The 19,246-nt window shown below is 43.0% G+C and overlaps 2 protein-coding genes across 2 annotated transcripts in view; both read right to left on the bottom strand.

The window, feature by feature from the left end:
* Rgsl1 (regulator of G protein signaling like 1) overlaps positions 1-1,936 on the bottom strand; it is a 40,511-nt gene extending 38,575 nt beyond the window's left edge. The window contains exon 1 of the mRNA XM_051185734.1: positions 1,892-1,936. Coding sequence (XP_051041691.1) covers positions 1,892-1,936 — 45 coding nt within the window. The remainder of the gene's footprint in view (positions 1-1,891) is intronic.
* Positions 1,937-8,731: 6,795 nt separating this feature from the next.
* Positions 8,732-9,518, bottom strand: LOC127223218 (transmembrane epididymal protein 1A). Its single transcript, XM_051185717.1, has one exon. The coding sequence runs from the start codon at positions 9,512-9,514 to the stop codon at positions 8,732-8,734; it is 783 nt and encodes a 260-aa protein (XP_051041674.1). The 5' UTR covers positions 9,515-9,518.
* Between the last annotated feature and the right edge of the window lie 9,728 nt (positions 9,519-19,246).

Raw genomic sequence — 19,246 nt, forward strand, 5'->3', positions numbered from 1 at the left:
AAACTAATGGCTTCATCAATAGCCCAACAGTTTTCTATCATACCTAAGGTTTATAATGAAAGATGGTCAAAGAATCATCTAAATGACCCAGACTACACTGTTGTCTCATACAGTTAACCATCTGATGAGAAAAATGAATGTCATGGAAATGCAGTTTTGATAATATGAGAAAACTAAGAGCAAAAGACATAGCTTGGCTGGTAGAGTGCTTGCCTGATAGTTTTGGAGTTCTGGGTTCAGTCCCCAGTTCTGCATAAAGCAGACATGATGGTTCATGCCTGTAATTCTGACACTTAGGTAGAGGAAGCAGGAGGATCAGAAGTTCAAGGTCACTTTCACCTACATAGTAAGTTTGAGGCCAGCTTAGGCTACATATGATCCTTTCTCCAAAATAGAATAAAATGAATTACCATATAAATAATCATAATAAAATAATAATATAAAAGTAAAATAGCTTGGCATGATATGGTAACCCATGCCTTTAATCCCAGTAAGAGGCAGATGGAAGTAGATCTCTAAGTCTGAAACCGCCTGGGGTAACAGAGCAACTTTCAAAACAGCCAGGGCAATGCAGAAAAACCCTGTCTTGAAAAAAAACAAAGAATAAATTTAATAAATAAATAAATAAATAAATAAAAATAAAGCCAACCGAGCAATAGCCTCTGGCATTTCCCCTCATGATTGATACCAGGAAATGTTTGTCTTTGAATAACAGAAATATAAACCCAATCAAACATGGCTGTGGGCAACAGAGGGGGCATCAACCCTCATCTTCTATCCTAGAAAAAGCATCCCTTCCTGAGCAGTGTACATTTCCTGAGTGTTTGCCTGAATTACCCATAGAGTGTTTGCCTGGATCACTCATAGTTTTTGCCTGAATTAACCATCGAGTGTTTGCCTGAATCACTCACAGAGTCTTTCCTGTATCACCCATGAGGCAGCTCTCTGCTTTTCCTGAGAACTCCTGGTTTGTTTAATAAAGGACACACAGACAGTCCCAAGGTCTGTGTTATATTAGACACACCATCCATCTCCCCTTTCTTTTTTTATCTTTTCTTCCTTTTTTGTCTTGCTCTTTCTTCATTTTCTCTTACTATTTCTTTTTCCTCCTCCTCCTTCTTCCTCCTCCTCCTCCTCTTTTCCCCCCTGCAGAATCTCATTTATGCCAAGGTGGTCTAAAGTTTACATGTAGCCTGAGGATGACCTTGAAGTTCTGGTCCTCTAGTGTTGGGATTCTAGGCTTGTTCCAGGATGTTTGCTTATTTCTTAAACTAATTTTTAAAGTAAATACTTTTATGTTTTGGAAACTTCATACATTTATTTATTTTGACATATCCATCTACTGCTACCTCCCTCCAACTTCCCTAGGATCCCTCTCCGTCTTCCAACTTCATGTCTTCCTTTTTGTTGTTCTTAAGACTTCCTGAGTCTAATTAGTGCTTTCCACATGTGCATGAGTGTGGCACCATCCACTGGGGTGTGCATGCTCCCTGTATGCTGCTGGGACTTGAGCTCAGGCTTTCATGCCTGCTCTACCAATAACCCCAGCCCCATTATTTATCTAGTTTAAAGAATCCATTGCACATTAATCATCTAATTCAGGAAACATCCTCTTCTCTCTGTCTCTGTCTCTCTCTGGCTCTGTCTTTTCCTGTGTCTCACTCCACCCTGCCTTCCACTATGTGGCTTCTCGTCTCTTGCACATTTCTGGCATCATCTCCCTCTTCTCCATCCACACAGAGTCCTTCTCCCATTTCAGACTCCACCATCTCTCTTCTAGATTATTACACTGCTTTATTAAATGGTCCCCTGCTTCCAGGGTTTTCCTCCAAGTGCCCTAACACAGTCAGTCACCGGTGTATGTTAGTATTATTATTGTTAGAGCCCTCACCGACTCCTTAGTGTCCCACAAGATGAAGTACCAACCCATTATCATGGTCTCACAGGCTGTTTTACCTGCTGTTTGCCTCACACCACTTTCCACCATGCCCACCCTTTATAAGTGCAAACCAGGCCACTGTTGCTTCCTGAGCTGCAGACTCACTTCAAACCCCTTGACTTTGTTCCAGATCCTCATTGCCCAGATATCCTCTCCACTCAAATGGCATCACAACTCACTAGCCATCAGCAAGAACTGCCGTCTCCTCCTCCAGAATCTACCACAGTGGTACAGAGGCTCACTCCATCCTTGTACTATCCATATGCTTTCTATTAATACAGGCAACAAGCCTTGTTTTCCTCCATTGATGTGTGCAGCTTCTTCATCCGATTGAGCTCTCGGGCAAAGGGGATTGATTGGGTCTTTTAACCCTCCACCCCTAGGCATGAAAAGTACTCGTTTATTTAACATCTGTCACAGATGTATGAATTTTAAAAGATATTACACACATGCTATTTATTATATGTCCGTGTCCATGGAGGCTTGAAGCAGAGGAAGCTTGAAGAGGGAGTCAGGTCCCCTGCGCAATCCCCAGAACCCACATAAAAACTGGATAGGGAAAGATCCATCTAGGATCCCAGAGTATCTAGGGAGAAATGGAAGGAAGAGACAAGAACACCCCCAGAGTTCCTGAAATCCCTAGAAACCAGAGAGATGCTGCCCCAGCATAAAAGGCTGGTACTGGCTCCCAAAAGTTGTCTCTGACATGTGCCCTGGCATGAGTGCTCGTGTGCATGCACGCCCACACACACACTAATAAAGCTTTTGGTTCTTCAGTTTTTCAGTGTTTTCATACTAATCATTTCTTACTAATTAAGCAGATGTTTGTTAGATGAGAATGTCATGGAAACCATCTGTGTGCAGTAAAGTGGGGCTAAGCTGAAGTTTCCCATTCACTATTACAGGCAGGACAGCCTCTTCCTAACTCTGACATTTCCACACTCCTGTTTTTCATCCCTCAACCTGGTTCTGCCTCTCACACCACAGCAATATAAATCTGACAACAAAAGAAATCCCTGGCTAACTCTGAATCCCACATGGGCCTTCTTCCTGGAGGAGGTAAGTACGGCACATGGTGACTGGGCCCACATGTGACCTCCTCCCTCTTCTTTGTCTTATGCTCAAAACCTTCCTGTCTCATCCCTGTGATAACAGGAGTGGGAAAAGGAGAGAGAAGAAGAAAGCAAAGCCCAAGGATGGCATCAAAGTCATGTGAGCTGTCCCTGAATGGCTCACTGATGTTTAGAGGGTGGGCAAGTAGTCTTCTGTATTTGAGGGCTCAAGGCCTCAGATTCATCCACTCCCGTCAGAGACTCACCAGCGTTGCTCATGTTGCCATGCTCTTCCTGCCACGGAAGGTTAGGAACAGAATGTGAACACACAGTGAGCCCTCTGCAGTGTTCCATCCCAATTCCATTCCATTTGACTCATCTCTGGTACAGACATCAATGTAAAGGTAAGTCTATCTTACTCCATCTCCAGGATCCCCTTGAACAAACCAGACCCATGCTATACTTGGTTCATACTCTGTGGGTTGAAAGCTTCTTTCCAAGTCTGTCTAGGGTCTCCGACCACCCTCTGAGTTGTCGCATTACTGAACTTGGCCTCATTTTTCATAAGTTGTATCTCCTGGTTATCCAGTCCTCGTAGAACAGGGGAGGTAGCTCCACAGAGAGACTGAAAATTCATTCTTGGACTTTGGCTAGCAACCAAAGCAAAGGAACATAAAAGAGGAAAGAAGAAGAGGAGGAAGAAGAGGGAAAAGAAGAAAGAAAGGAATAAAAATCACAACTACCAGTGACTGCCTTTCTGGGAAGGAAAAACCCACCATCTCATTAAAGGGGTACTTATTCCTCCCATCACTTTAGCAGGGTTTATGGAGAATTGGGAATTGGTCTCTGCTGGGTGATTCACAAGTGCAGCTTTATTAACTCTAGGGGTGTTAGGACTAAACCCAGGGCCAAAGACAGAACAGAACTTGGGTTCCTTTTGACCCGAGTCAGTAGCTTTTTTTTCTTTTCTTCCTTCCTTCCTTCCTCCCTTCCTTCCTTCCTTTTGCTCTTTCTTCCTCTCTCTCCCTCTCTCCTTTTAGTTTGTTTTTCGAGACAGGGTTTCTCTGTGGCTTTGGAAGCTGTGCTGGAACTAGCTCTGTAGACCAGGCTGGTCTCAAACTCTGCCTCCAGAATGAATGCTGGGATTAAAGGCATGTGCCACCAAATGCCCTGCAGTAGCTTTTCTTTAATGGCCTCAACAGAGCCCCTGATCAAGGCAATGGTAATATTCTGCCCCCCCCACTTCTGAAAAGGTAACCCTAAAATCATTTACAAGATGGGCTGAAATTACGGAATGGATACAGTCCATTTTCTCCATGAAGACCTGGTTCTGAAGCTGAACACCAGAGGGATGGGTGTCTAGGCTGTGGTTCAGCCCTGCCCCCACAGTTAGCCTCTAGGCAGAAATGCTTAGTTGGGAAAGAGATCTGGAGGATTGTGGAAGCAGAGCCCTCTTCCAGCAATATGACCTCCAGCAAGGACTTTCCTAGAACTGTTGCTTCAGAGTGCCTGTCCTGCCCATCCGTTTCTCCTGCCTGTCTCATTCATCATCACCAGGACTTTTCCTGGAGAATTTTGATTATAAGGGTTGGGATGAGACCCAGGAGTCTATATTATTTACAAGTACCCTGGATAATTATTGTCATTAGGCAAATATTGGTTTATAAATTAAAAAGCTGAGTTCACATCTCAGCTCTTCTATTTACTAGGCGTGGTTTATACCAGGTCTTACACACAATGATTTCCCAAATTCCAGGTGTCTCCTTTACCCCAATGCACACTTACCCTGGAAATAACAGTAGGTCACCAGCAAATATTAAGGAGAAAATTCATAACAAATGTTTGACATGATACTGCAAGCCTTTGGCAAAAGAGAGGAAAATATCTTTAAAGTCTAAGTCAAAGCTGGAAACTGTATGAGGGTCCTGATTCTGACCCCTCTAGGTGTCTCACGTGAGCTTTTTGTCTGTCAGTTCACCCACTCAACCCATGTTTACTGAGCACTCCATCTGACAGAAACCCTCCGACATGTTTTGGATGCATCAATGAAAGTAACAGTCAAAAATACGGCCCATCACAGGGCTATCCTGCCCCAAGGAAACGCCATGACCAGTCATCACTAAAATAATACTTGCTTGGATCATTCTCAGGCCTACACTGCTTAGCTACTATATCATATCATTTTGTCTTTTGGCAGTTTGCTCCACCTCACCATAGAAATCTAAGTCAGTTTTCAATTACTGCGTGTCCTCCCAGCATGTCCCCTGACGGCTCCTACCGCTAGCTCATTACCGTTGAGTGTTCACTGTTAATGGCACCACCCATTTGTGCCTCTTCTCTAACAAATGCTCTAGGTCTGCCAGTGGTTCCTGGGTCTAGGATAGACGTCCTTGTCCAAAACTTCAGTGCTTGGGCTAAGAGAGGAAATGACTGAGTCTCTCTGGTACCCATAGCATAAAAGTTCCAAAAAAAAACTCCAAAAAAAAAAAAACAAAAAAACAAAAAACGTATCCAATTATTTTTCACACGAATTAGAAGGGACTTTCAGAGACTAAATGACCAAGAGGTTTCTGAGTTTCTTTCTTTATCTCTCTCTCTCTCTCTCTCTCTCTCTTTCTCTCTCTCTCTCACACACACACACACACAGATTCATATCCATTGAATTCTATGATTATTTGTGTCTATACATCTATCATGAAGCAGATCAACACCATGTTTCTGCATGTTTTCACGTGTTTTCCCAGTATCTTCCTGTCTCATTTATTCATTTATTTATTTAATTCTCCTCTCATATATTACATCCAGACTCCAGCACTGCCCTCCCACCCCCAATCCATTCCTCCTCCTTTCCCTTCAGAAAAAGGCAGGCCTCCCAAACTTGGCATGTCAAGTTCTAATAAAACTAGGCACACCCTCTTACATTAAGGCTGGATGAGGCAACCTACTAAGAGGAGAAGGGTCCCAAAAGCAGGCAAGATTCAGAGGCACCACCCATCCCCACCCCCACCCAGCCCCACTTGTTAGGTGGCTGAAAACCAATTGGAGAGCAAGTACCTTTCCAGCTCACGTGAAGATGGTGCCCTCTGGTGGAGGATGAGAAACACTACCCCATTATCTTGAAACCAGTAATTTAGAATTTTGCTTTCAGCTTTAATGCTCTTAGTGACTGTGACAAGAGGAGTAGAGAAAGATCCTTGTCAGGACTGGAGAGGTGGCTCAATGGTTAAGGGCACTTAGTGTTCTTCCAAAGGACGCAAGTTCAGTACTCAGTACCTACATCAGATGGCTCACAACTCCATGGGCTCTGATGCCTCTTGTGTTCTCAGGCATCATTTACATGCATACATACACACATTTAGACATAATTTAAAATAACTTAAAACATTTAAAAGCAAGAAAATCCTTGTCATTCAAATAGCAAGCCTCCTGTTTATCCCACCACTCTATTGGGCTCCATCTATAATTCTTTGTGGTTTTGACATTTATTACTTTACCCAGAAGGTATGTGTTAAGAGACACAACAGTATCTAGAAGCAGGGATCTGCCACAAGAGAAGGGCTCCTCAGTATTTATCAGAAACTCATAGTGTTTGATGATGGACAAGTGTAAGCACAGACTGGTTTGGGTGTCTTCTTCATCTTTTCAGGGAGATGGTATTTGAAATATTAATAGTTAGACCTCACTTCTCAACTCTCACTTAAGACTTTCACCCTGTTCAGTCAAAGATACCATCTTAGAATATCTCTGAGACATGAGTAAGCACAGGATTCAGTTCATGAGGAGTATGTGTGTAAGAGAGAGTGTATGTGTGTGTGAGTGTGTAGGCATGTGCACATCTGTGTAAGTGTGTGGGTATGTGTGTGAGTGTGTGTGCACATGTGTGTGAGTTTGTGTGCATGTGTATGAGGGTGTGTGTATGTGTGTACATGTGTGAGTGTGAGTATGTGTGTGTGAGTGTGTGTGTGTTGAGATCAAACTACAATTACAGTGAAAAGGGTTAATTTTCAATTAAAAAAATCCAAAATGCTTTTGTGTAGTTCTAGAGTTTGAACCCAGGGCCTTGCACACACATGCTGGACAAGTGCTCTACCACTGAACTATGCCTTTAGCTCCCACCCCCCCATTGCATAGCTCAAACTGTCATTTGCTCTGTTGTTGTTTTGGGACTGTGTTTCACGTAGCCTGGTTGCCCTCAATTCCTTTCATTCACTCCTCAGGTGTGTACCTCCATGTCCAACCGTGTAGTCCAGGCTGCCCTTGATCATGGAAACATCCTGTCTCTGCCTCCTAAGTACTGGAATTTCAAGGATGTACCACCATGTCTGCCTCCAAAACATACTGATAAAAAACAGTGAGGTCTGAATAGGCAGAAACAAGAGTTGTGCTGCATCAGTAGGAAAATGTGTGGAAGAAAAGTGGGTTCTGAACCTCGCACCCTAAACTCAAGACGCGAGAGGAAGCACAAGGCTTGAAGACTGAAGAAACGCTTGGAAAGACATCCATGATGTGGAGGAGACACAGTTGGGAAAAGGCAGATGTCCCAAAGGCCCTAGGACTAGGTGGAAGCATGGAGACTGTGTTTCCAGAGGCACATGTCACTTCCACCAACAGGAGGAGGAGGGTTCCTGACCACCACAACTTACTCCGGACACACCTTGACTTCCAAATAAGAAAATTAACAAGAAAAAGTGGGTCAGAAACAGAGGACACATCCAGTTCTCCTAGAAACTAGAATAATAGAGACAGATAATAGACAATGAATGACTTGGAGAATGCTTTGCTCTAAGCCCACTTTGTCTTAAATAGGTGTTTTACTCTCCATCTGGAGCGAGGGACATCCTTCATACCACAAGCTCTCCATGCTTTAGCTAAGCTCAAATTCCACTGCTTTGGTGCCCAGATGTAGCATTTTGAAATGCAGCACTTAGCTGCCTTACCTCTTTGAATAACATTCACCAACAGGATTGTTGCGAGGCAGAACAAGCAAGCCATTAGACTTTATCATCCATGGGAACCAGAGGGGGCTGGGGCTGGGCAAGTCTACTGTTTGGAAAGGGATGGTGACAAGTCCAGAGCAATGGGAGGGGGTGGTGAAAAGAACCTGACCATGCTTGGGGAGGTCCCTGTGGCCTTCTCCCATGTGTTGGAGGTCACTGTTTCCTGCCAGACCCTGCAGAGGAAGGCGATATTGACAAGGGTCTTACTTCCTTCCAGCCAGACAAATCACAAAGTGGTCAGAGGAAAGAACCAGAACCAGCTCTGAGCCTCACACAGCCAAAAAGACAGCCTGGATTTGGAATGAGCATCATAGGTGTTTAGGATAAGAAATGATGTAAAGAAGGTTATTGTGATGACTGAATTTGGATGCGCTAAATGCGACTTCTGGTTAATGTTCTATGTGATGAAGTAAAAGATATTTATCAGGGTGCAGAGAGGTGCAGGGCAAGCAGGTGCTGTGGTTGGAAGTGGGGATGGGAGAGGAATGCAGGGAGCTGAGTGAAGGTCATAGTGGTGCACCTTTCTCGTTTCATTCATCTTTCTTTGCACTCTTCAGCAAATTAAACCAAGAGAAGGCAAAGAGGACAGGAGGCATACCCATCCCACCACAGCCTGCCGTCTCAAGGTGAGGCACCTCTGAAGATGTCTGGGCCTCCTTTCTGGTGGCTTGCCTCTCACCACTTCTTATCCACATGTCCTGGAAGTGTGCAGGCAATAGGAACCCATGTGGGCACTTTCAGGTTCAGGCATCAGCAACGAGGTAACAATACCACACCATGGAGAAGCCATAGATCCAGACCATCAAGAAGGCACTGAAGGCCACGTGCCAGCAGAAGAAAGTGGTGGCAAACGCTATGTCATTTTCGTCATCGTCCATCCATTGATAGCCAGAGATTGGTCTGAACAGCATGAAGCCAATCTGTATCAGCCAGGAGCCAGTGACAAGGTACAGAAAGGCCTTCAACGTCCAGAGCAACCATGCATTGGGAGCCCACAGCTCTGCAGTCACCACGAGGGTCAGCAGAAACAGGGCCTGGATGAGCAGCATGTGAGTCTGCAGCTCCACTCCTTCTGTGTCCTGCATATGAGACACCATCAGGGGCAAAAGGAGCCACATGCTCAAAGCTTGGGCACCTTGCTCCAGAATGATGCACCTCTTGGGCAGCAAGTTCTGGCTGACCACGTCTACACACCCACTCAGAAAGAAGGACATGTAGAGAGTGAGATGCTGCCACTGTTTGCGGTACATGAAGTTTCTCTGATGATACATCTTGGTAATGAGAATCAGCTGCCAATGAATGCTATGCAACTCTTGCACTACTAAAATGCAAGAACTCAATATCTTCAGAAAGCCAATATAACACATTTGCTGTAACCTTGCCCATCTTCCTTTGCTCCAAGTAGGGTGTGGTGGATACTGGACAGGGGAGTTGCATATCACAGCCCTAGAGACAAGTCCTGCGTGATAAAGTCCATAGAGGAATAAGGACAGGCCAGGGTACAGATGACCCTCAAACCCTCCCATGGATTCAAGGTAGGTGTGATCAAAGGCAGGAACAAAATCAAATGGCCAGTCTCTCAAGGCTCTGGGACATGGAAGGAGTCTCCTGAAGATTACTTATAACCTCTACCCATCCCACTGTACCCACTTGAAGGAGGGAAATGGTTTTGGAGGAGACCCAAACTTAGGGTGGGGTGGGTGTCATGGTTTCCGTTATGGTCTTCTGCTCTGGTTCACTGATAACCAGCTAACCACTGACAATGACATCAGCATGTCTCCATCGCAATGCTTGGCTACCAGATGTTCTCACAGCCAATGACCCGGGCCTCCTGTCTCTCTACCCACCTGTTCCTCAGTACCTTCCTCACTTTTGTCCTGTCTTTGTCTATTCAGGATGCAAAATACTATGAGTAATATTAAATAAACACTGATCACATGGCTTATAAACAACAGACTATATCTCATTTCTGGAGGCTAGATGTTCAAAATGAAGATGCTAGAAGTTTCAATATCTGGGGAGGCATGCTTTCCCACCATCAACACTTTCTCACTGCGTTCACATTTTCCAAGCATCAAGCCTGTTCTCTGGGGTCTTCAGTTGGGGTGCCTATACCATTTATAAAGGTTTGCCCTCATGACATAATCACCTCCCCAGAGGCCTCACTTCCTAAAACCATCATCTTGTATTAATACATGAATTTAGAAATGTTTTATCACAAAAAATTGTAACATCTTCATACATGTATGTAACATTTTCCAATCACGTTAACCCCATTAGTCTCTTCTGGCTTTCTCTCATTTGAGCCAATCTCCATTTTCCTAGCTAGCCTCATTTCTCCTTTCACGTCTTTGTGTGTGTGATCCATGAGTTCATTAGGGATGTTGGTAGGCACGTGGGAATTGTTCCACAGGAGCATGGGCACCTACCAGTGGCTATAATGTTGAAGAAAAAAAGGTCTCTTCCTCCACCATTAGCCTATAACCCACATAAATCTTCAGGGAGGGGTGGAACTTCATGAGTCCTCCCTCTTCTGGTTGTTGACAGGCTCGCTCTTGCAACACATGAATTTTAAGGATCACAGACTTCTGATCATGACATCTCTAAACCCACAGACTGTAAAGAACTCAGAGAAAACATGCAATACAGCATGTGTTCTTCGAGGTTCCTTATTAAGGACTAGAATTGTCGTTCAGTTGACATTGTGCTTGCCTAGCATGCTTGAAACCCTTTAAACTACTAACATGGTGTTATTAGTGTATAATAATTTGCTGTGAAATATTTTCATAAAGTTAACATTTATTTAGAATTTGGTGGCCATGTTACCCTTCATGAGAGATAACAAAATACAAGGTATATCTCATTTGTTCACAAAGACCCCACAGGTTTTCCTTTTGTCTGTCTGTTGACAAACTGTATTTTGTTGTTATTAAGAATGTTCCAATTTAGCCAGGCAGTGGTGGTGCAGGCTTTTAATCTTAGCACTCAGGAGGCAGAAACAGGTGGCCCCTGAGTGCCAGGACAGTTGGGGCTACACAGAGAAACACTGGGTGAATGGATGGATGGACGGACGGACAGACGGATGGATAGATAGCATTCTATCTGGTAGTTATTGCTGATATGAAAATTATAATTTTGTGTTGATCTTCATGTTAATTCTCCTGTTGAATTGCCACTGTTCTAATTTTCAATGATTTAATATAATCATCTTCACAGAATAAAATGCATCTCCTTTTAGAGGTAATTTTGTCTTCCCTTTGCACATTGTGTGATTCCATATGTAACATTCAAAAACTACATAAAGATAAGTAACATGAGAAACATTTAACACCAAAATTCAAGAACATGGTCATTTTCAAAAGGTGAAGAATGACTGTTTTGAAGAGGACATAAAAGACATCAAAAATGACAATATTTTCCTGTTCTTAGAGTTAGTGGGGAATGTGAGAATATAGACTGGGTCACAAAAGTTTAGTTTATGTACATTCTAGAAGTGTTATTTTATATCTATTCATTTTTCAAGAATTAGAAAGAAAAGTAAGTAGTACTATATAGGCGAGCAATAGTTCATATCTAAAAAGTCTACTTTAGAGGGAGAGAAACTTCTCAAAATATCAAAATGAGTTTGTAACAGTCTTTTTTCTTTTATTCATCCATGTGTAATGTGTTGGAGAAAGAACCATAATAAAAAGAATTGTCCTTTTACTCACCCCTCCCCACAGTGTCAACCACATGCTAAGTGCTCTACTGCTGAGCTTCATGCCCAGGCCAAGAATTCGATGTCTTCTGTTGCTTGAATGGGATCACTTTAGCCAATGTTGACTTGAGGAAAGTGTTGGCAGCTTGCTAGTCACTTTTTTTTTTTTAATGTTTTCTTTTTCCACTTCAGTCTCGATGCTCAGCCTAGACTGGCCTTGACCTCTTGATGGACCTACTTTGGATACCAGTATGCAGGATTTACCAGCAGGCGCCATCTTGCCCAGCTCCTCACAGTCTATTATTAATTGACGTTTTCCTTTCCAAATGACTCTAGTCAGTTTCTTCTGCTTCGTCCTTACTACTTCCCTTGTTTAGTCATCAATGACACTGTTACTAAAACATCTCCTTTATTCTTACCTCTACTGCAGCCAGGTGAGCTTCGAGGAAAGCAAGCTAATCATGCCAGCGGCTGATTTGGATTCTCCAGCGGCGTCCTATGGCTTCACAGGTAAGATCCACTCCTAAATAACCTTCAAGGCACTTGGGGCTTTGGCCCAGTCTCATTTCCTGTCCCCCTTCACGTGTGCCTGAAGCTCTAGGTAGGCTTGTTTATTTCTGTCCCTAATTCATTCTGCATTTGGGAAGCTCCTCTTCCTCATTTGCCCTTCAAGACTCAGCTTAAGCTCCACCTCCTCTGGGCTGGAAATTATAAGTGTCTGTACTATTGCCTTTGTCTCACCGTTTCATGCCTGTTTATTTACTGGGAAATCTTTAGAGACTGCATATGCTTACCCTTTTAGGCGCTTTAGAATCTAAGTCTGGAAGTGCTCATGAATGACATAAGTAATCATTAGGTATGAACACACAGTCTCTACCGTAAAGTACCTACCTCATAATGCAGGTGTAAAGACAAAAAAGATAGATCTATATGGAAACAGGTGGGAGGCTGGCTAACAGCAGCCCAGAAATACCAATCCTTAAAAAGCAAGAACTTATCTGACTTCACCGAGTGCCGCCTAAGTGGAAATGCTTTATTCAGTAGAAAATAAATTCTGTACCACAGAAGTGAGCTCTTTTTCACAGAAGAGACAATATGCCAAGCTGTTCCTTCATCTGCCGTAGTCCTTCCAAGGCAGCATTGATGGATGGGACTATTTAAGTTATCCCTACAATCAAAAGGACAAAGTTAAAATGAATTTAAATATCTCAGCCAGCTTTTGTGAGTCTCGAATCTGGGAACATCTCATCCTCTGAAGTAGAATGGGTATGCTATGTTGGTGAACCGAGCAGATGAAAGGGCTGAGAACGGCAGAAATAGAACAAACATGGCATTAGTCATTGCATACTTTCTTTGTAAACTTCAGAGAGAAAAGCATTCATTATCGTGTTGGCTTAAATCGATAATACTTGGCAGTTATCTCTCCAGATCTCTTGTGATATCAGACAACTTGACAGCATGGAACTTCAGTATGAGTTGACTCCATTTTGGTTTGGTCTGTTGGGCCTGGTATACTAGCTCAGTCCAAACCAGTGGCCTCCTATAGACATTGTATTTAATGGTAGTAACTTTGACCCAGGATTTGAAGAGAAGGAAAGTGCATGGGTAAAGGAGACAGGAGCTCTCCTAAGTAGTTATGAGTATTCAGCCACTGGTAAAGGATCCTTCAATGCTGACTAATAAGTTGGCCTTGTGGCTTACAGTCTAGTGTCAACCAGTCCCTTAGGAACATGATGAACACAGCAATTTGGTAGGATTTCTGGATTTTTAAAAAAAAAAAAAAAAGGCTGATTTTGCTTTAAATTTATGTTGCTCTTGTGAACCCAATCCAGCCTTCAGCCTGACTTTCTGCCATCTCAGGTGTAGGAACACTCTGATGCTATTCAAACAATATATTTTCTTTGAAAAGGGACATCCCAGCATCCCTGGCCCTTCCACTGCAACTCCGCAAAGATGTGTGAAGTCTCATGCCATTAGCTAGCACTGTGCTGGAAGCTGGTAGTACATACAAAAAGAAGGCGTTCCACTTGTCTTTAAAGGAACTCAAAAGCTGTAACCTCATTACTCAAAGTGATCTATAGGCCTCCAGTATCAATATCACCCAGGGTGTGTGCAATACATAGAATCACAGACCTACTGACTCCAAACTTGTGTTTGACCAAGTCTTCCAGTTGATTCAGGTACACAATAAATTTGAAAAATATCGGTTTACATTTAGCTAAATTAGTCTTCATTTAGATTTTATGGTAGTGGTATAGTCAGAACATATAAGTGTGATTAATTCTGATGGGAGGACTCAGAATGATCCTGATGAGTATCTTGTAAGTGGGGAGTCGTTAGGGTAAGAGTTGTTGGGGGTGGGGTGGGTCACATTGGTAGAATAGGACAAAAGTCTTTCAAGAGCTCCCAAACCTCTCTCTGGCATAGACAGTCCTGCCCAACTTGCCCATATATCCTTGGCACTGGCCTATGTGATAAGTCCCTCCAGATCCTTGTCACCTGACTTACTCTCTAGCTGCCCACTAGGGTGTAGACAAGGAGAGGCTTCCCAGCTCCTCACCCTCGGTGACCCCTTGGGGATAAGGGGCTAATATTTACAATCAGCAAAGGGTACCGAGTCTCAGATCTCATGCCAGGCTATCTAGTCTCTGGCAGCAACTCTGAAGATGTGGTAAGATGTGGGTGTAGGATCCACGTGCATTCCTGGAAATACAAAAAGCCTATGGGGAGAAGATCATAAGGGAAGCTGGCTCTAGAGAAAGTAGAAAGAGTGAAAAAAACATGGAAAGGGAATGCTTGTCTGAGCTCTTGTGTCCCTGCCAGGCCCAAGAGCCTAGAGTTTTGGCATCATCGAGACAATTTTGAAAAGGCCTGCCATTTTTTATATTTCCTTTGAATTCATTTTCCACTGTCAAAATTGAAGCATTCTTCTTGTGTACATAATCTTCATCCATGTCACAAGGGCAATGTTTGTACTGGGGTACCCATCATGGTTCCCTCTGCATGGGGGGGGGGGACGTCTATTGGCAAATGATACGTTTGTTATTAACTATCTTGTGAGCAAAACTGTTACTTTTCTTCATAAAATTAAAAAAGAAATCTACCATAGTGTATGGAAAATGAGTATGTTCTGGCCAAGTGTTCTAATGCATATTTTTCAGGGTCTGATACGTATTAGTAAAGAAGCAGTGAAAATTTCCACAATAAAGTTTTTATTAATAATGTTAACATTTCACAAAACTAAACATTTTGCAGAAATACTTCATTTGTTCCACACAAATCAATGAAACTATTCACTTTGGATGATTTAGGCTATTAATTATACAAAATCTGATCTTACTGGCTTGAAGTTTTGTTTTGTTTTGTTTTGTTGGAGACAGTTCCTGGCTGTCCTGGAACTCATTTTGATTGGTCTCAGAGATCCACCTGGCTTTTAGTGGGATTAAAAGCGTGAGAGCTTTTAAAAAACAAACATTTGGGCTTTGGTGGTGCATGCCTTTAATCCCAACACTCAGGAGGCAGAGGCAGGTGGATCTCTGAGAGTTCAAGGCCAGCCTGATCTACAGCGCTAGTTCTAGGATAGGCTCCAAAGCAATACAGAGGAACCCTGTCTTGAAAAAAAAACAAACCAAACAAACAAAAAAACCCAAACATTAATCTAACAGGAATTCTAGAGGGAACAAACCACTTGAGCTGGCTAATCTGGTGGGAGAAGTGATTAGGACCTGGGTTATTTCCTGTTTTTCTTTCAGACATTCATACCGGCCTTTGTCCTCAGATTAGCAACCATCAGTGTTTCAAGTTGACTGCCACACTTCTAGATCCCACAACCTCACAGCTTAATTTTACATATGTTAAGCTGTCTCTATATGGATGCATATTTCCTCATGTTCCTCATGTACATGATGGGGGAAGTCCTTATCCAGAGGCCCTTTAACAAACTACCATTTCTTTGACAGCATCTTCATATTATGCCTGTCCCTGAATTCAAACACCAGCAAGGGAAAACATGTAGCCTTTACCATAGTGCTAAATAAATGGAAATCATTATTTTGAATGAAGCAAATTTAAAATTAAAGTCTTGCATCGTATATCGCTGTTTTCAAGGCGCTTGCATGGATTTTGTCGGCTCTGATCTTTGTAACAACTGCACTGAGCAAAGGATGCTCCTTCTCCATAACAGCTGAGGAAACTGGCCTGACACTGAGTGTCAGAGACTGATGAAGTATCCTTCATCAGATTGCTGCCTTTCTTGACTGAGGAGTTTCTCTTCCATCATGAGTGTAAGCCAGCTGATCCTCCTTGTGGATTCACTCTGCTATGGAGGGAGGCTGTGAATTATATATTCATATACTGAAGTCTCCAGCACTACAGAAGATAATCTTATTTGGGGGGGAAAAAAGACAGTTGCAGATGGGATTATCTAAATTGAGGTACTATTGGGGTAAGATGGGCCCCTGATCCAATATAACGTGTGTCCTTATTAAAAGAGACGATCAGGACATACATCCAGCACACCTGGACCAGCACACAAACAATCTGGGTAATATTTCTGTAGCCTTCAAGAGTCAGTGGGCAGATGCCTTGATCTCTTCATCTTTGCCCCTAGAGCTAACGGTCCCTTCCTGTTGTTTAAATCACTTTGTCTTTTGTACTTGATTACAGCAGCCTTTGCGAACTCAATAGGTCAGTGAAGGTAGTTGATCAGGAAACCACAGTAGCTGAGGATGTTTTGTCCTCTGGGAGCTGCCTCCATTTCCACAAGGTGCCCCAAGATTTCACCAATTAGATTTTTTTTATTGTGTCAGATTTTACATCAGTATTGTGGTCGGGGCTTTTGCACTGCCTGAACTGGAATAGTATGAGTTTGAGAAGTCCCAGGTTCTCATAGAAACCTGCTTTGTTTGCTTCTTGTTTCCCCCTCTTTGATCTCGCTGTGTTTCCAAGGACGATTCTGAACTTGTAGTCCTGATTTCTTCTCTGCAGCGCTAGCATTAGAGAGCAACTTCCTTGTCCTTTGTGAGCACATCGGTTTGTTCAGTCTTTCTCATGCTGACAGGCCCACACTTCCAAGCTTCCAAAGCCAGCCTTTATGTAGGAATCATGTTCCCATTCGCTAAGACTGTACCTCCTGCCTTCCAGCATTAAATTCCCATACGTGGGTCAATTCTCACCTGCTTTGCTATGATTGGCAGCTAAGTATCAGTAATGTCACCTGAGGATTGAAGTTTTCTTTTGATTTTGACTAAAAACAAGATTTCCTACTCCTTCTTATTTATTTATTTTTTCCCCCAATCCAGCATGTCCTGAATAGTAGGAGGTGGCAGGTTAGATCAGTCAGTGTAGCAGTGTAGGTCCTTAGAGTGGGACTTAAAGAAGCCTTTTTTTCCCTAAGGAGAATGGAGGAGTTGGGTTGGGTCAGTCTTCATATTTATATGGGTCTCTTCTTCCTTCCTAGGGCAGCATCTGTGGGTGCTTCAGTCTGGAAAGAGCTGTTCTGGGGGCTGGGGATGGGGTGGCAGAAGTTCCTCCCACACTTCCATCATAGACCTTCAGTGCTCATGGAGACAGAGAACACTGACACACAGCTACTGAGTCCCAGGTCACCAAAGAAGGATTTTAGCACCCCCTCAATGGGGAGGAAAGACTAAGGAACCAAGAGCAGGATGCCCAGGCTACTCGAGTCAGCATCAGAGCCAACTTGACTTACCAGGTGAACTCCATCATCTGTGAATGGTCCTGATGAAGGGGGCCTCCCAACCTTGTTAACCTCACTCTGACCTGAAGCTAATCCACTAATGTGATTTCTCATGCAAGGGAAGGGTGGGAGTGTTCTTCTGTTACTGAAAAAAAGTCTCAAGAACCTGAATTTCCCCCCAAAAGCTCTTGAGCAATCTCTGCTTGCCTCAACAAAGAAAATGCTGTACCATGACTTTAAGACTTGACCTTTCTATAGTCCTCTGAAAATAAAAATATTCAGTACACGCGTCTTAGTGACCAAAAAAACCAACTTAACCACCACCAAATTGCTCAGCAAACTAGAATGGGGGTAGAATATCAGATAATATCTTTTTCTGTAATTTTAATCCAGTTTCAAGGTGAGCTTGAATGTATTTAGACATCTCTGCAAATGTTTTTTAAAGATTTATTTTATGCATGTATGTCCAGTGTATTTTTGTGCACCATGTCTTTGCAGGTAGTTGCCCATGGAGGTCAGAAGAGGGCACTGGATTCCCTGTAACTGGAATTACAGGCAGTTTGAGCCACCTGATGTGGGTGCTGGGACCCAAACCAGGGTCCTCTCAAAGAGCATCAAGTGTCCTTACTGCCAAGCCCTCTCTCCAGCCCTTCCGCTGTGGCTTACTCCATGCCAGCCAAGTGCTATGCCCTCTCTGCCATCTTTAACAAAGTATGTTTGTTCTAGTTTAATTTCTCTTCTGGTTCCCTTACCCCTACTCCAGTCTATGGAATGGACTCCAGAAACCAGCAGTGAGAGGAGCAAGAGAGGGGTGTTCTGTGATTATCTCCACAAAGTCCCAAACTTTTAGTAATATTTAGATTTTGTTCTGCTTGTCAGTTTATTCTTTTGTCAGTATATATCTAACTCTTCCTGCTGTAAATTTCAGTTTCATTCAATTAATATGCACCTTACAACCCCCCCCCAATCTTGGAAGTGAATCAGTTGGCTAAACTGGGTAACATTGTCTAAAGAGGGACTGGACAGGCTCTAAGTTATGTGGTTATCTTCCCATGTTCCATACCACTGAAGTTTGTTAAGGGTGACCTTCTGTTCTTCTGGACATTGTCAACATTCTGAAAAGCTTCCTTTAAATGACATATCAGATCACAGTAGCAGATAACTGCATTATTCCTCAAATGTCCTACTATTTAACATCTAATTCTAAATGCACAAGTACAAATTTGGGGTACCTTTTCATTTTCCCTTTCTGTGTGCAATCCATCTTCCACCTAACATTGCCCCTTTATCATGTGGACATCATAAAACTGGCTTTCAAGTTTGGGTCATGAAGTTCAATTGCTAATCTTTTTTCCCTATGTACATTGAAAGCAACATAGCTGATCTGAATGTCATAGTCACCATCTACTTAAAAAGAATGCTAACTCTCAGTCACAATGGCGTCGTGAAAACAGATGGCAATGCTTAGAAAAGCATGATGCAGATGCCATGCTCACTCTTGGTGCCTCAGTGAGCTGTGCACTTACAGAAAGACACACCACTCCGAGTCTGTACTATGAACAATGGGGCATGACATTTGCAGTTAAAAGGACTGGGTACTGTAGAGATGGCTCTGTGGTTGAGTGCTTGTAGCTCTTGCGGTGGATCCGAGTTTGAGTTCCAGCAGTTGGGCAGCTCACAACCACTTGTAACTCCATTATATTTTCTGCATGTGGATTAGTGTAAATAGTGACCACGACAAATATCTGAGTCAAACAACTGCTATAACAGTGTTAGCTCTGCCTCTGCTTCCCATTTCAACAAATCCCCGACAGAACATTCAAACCCTGTGGGGGGCATGAAAGATTGATTCCCTTTGCCTGA

This window comes from Phodopus roborovskii, unplaced genomic scaffold (genome assembly GCF_943737965.1).
Source record: "Phodopus roborovskii unplaced genomic scaffold, PHOROB, whole genome shotgun sequence".
Taxonomy (NCBI): Eukaryota; Metazoa; Chordata; class Mammalia; order Rodentia; family Cricetidae; genus Phodopus; species Phodopus roborovskii.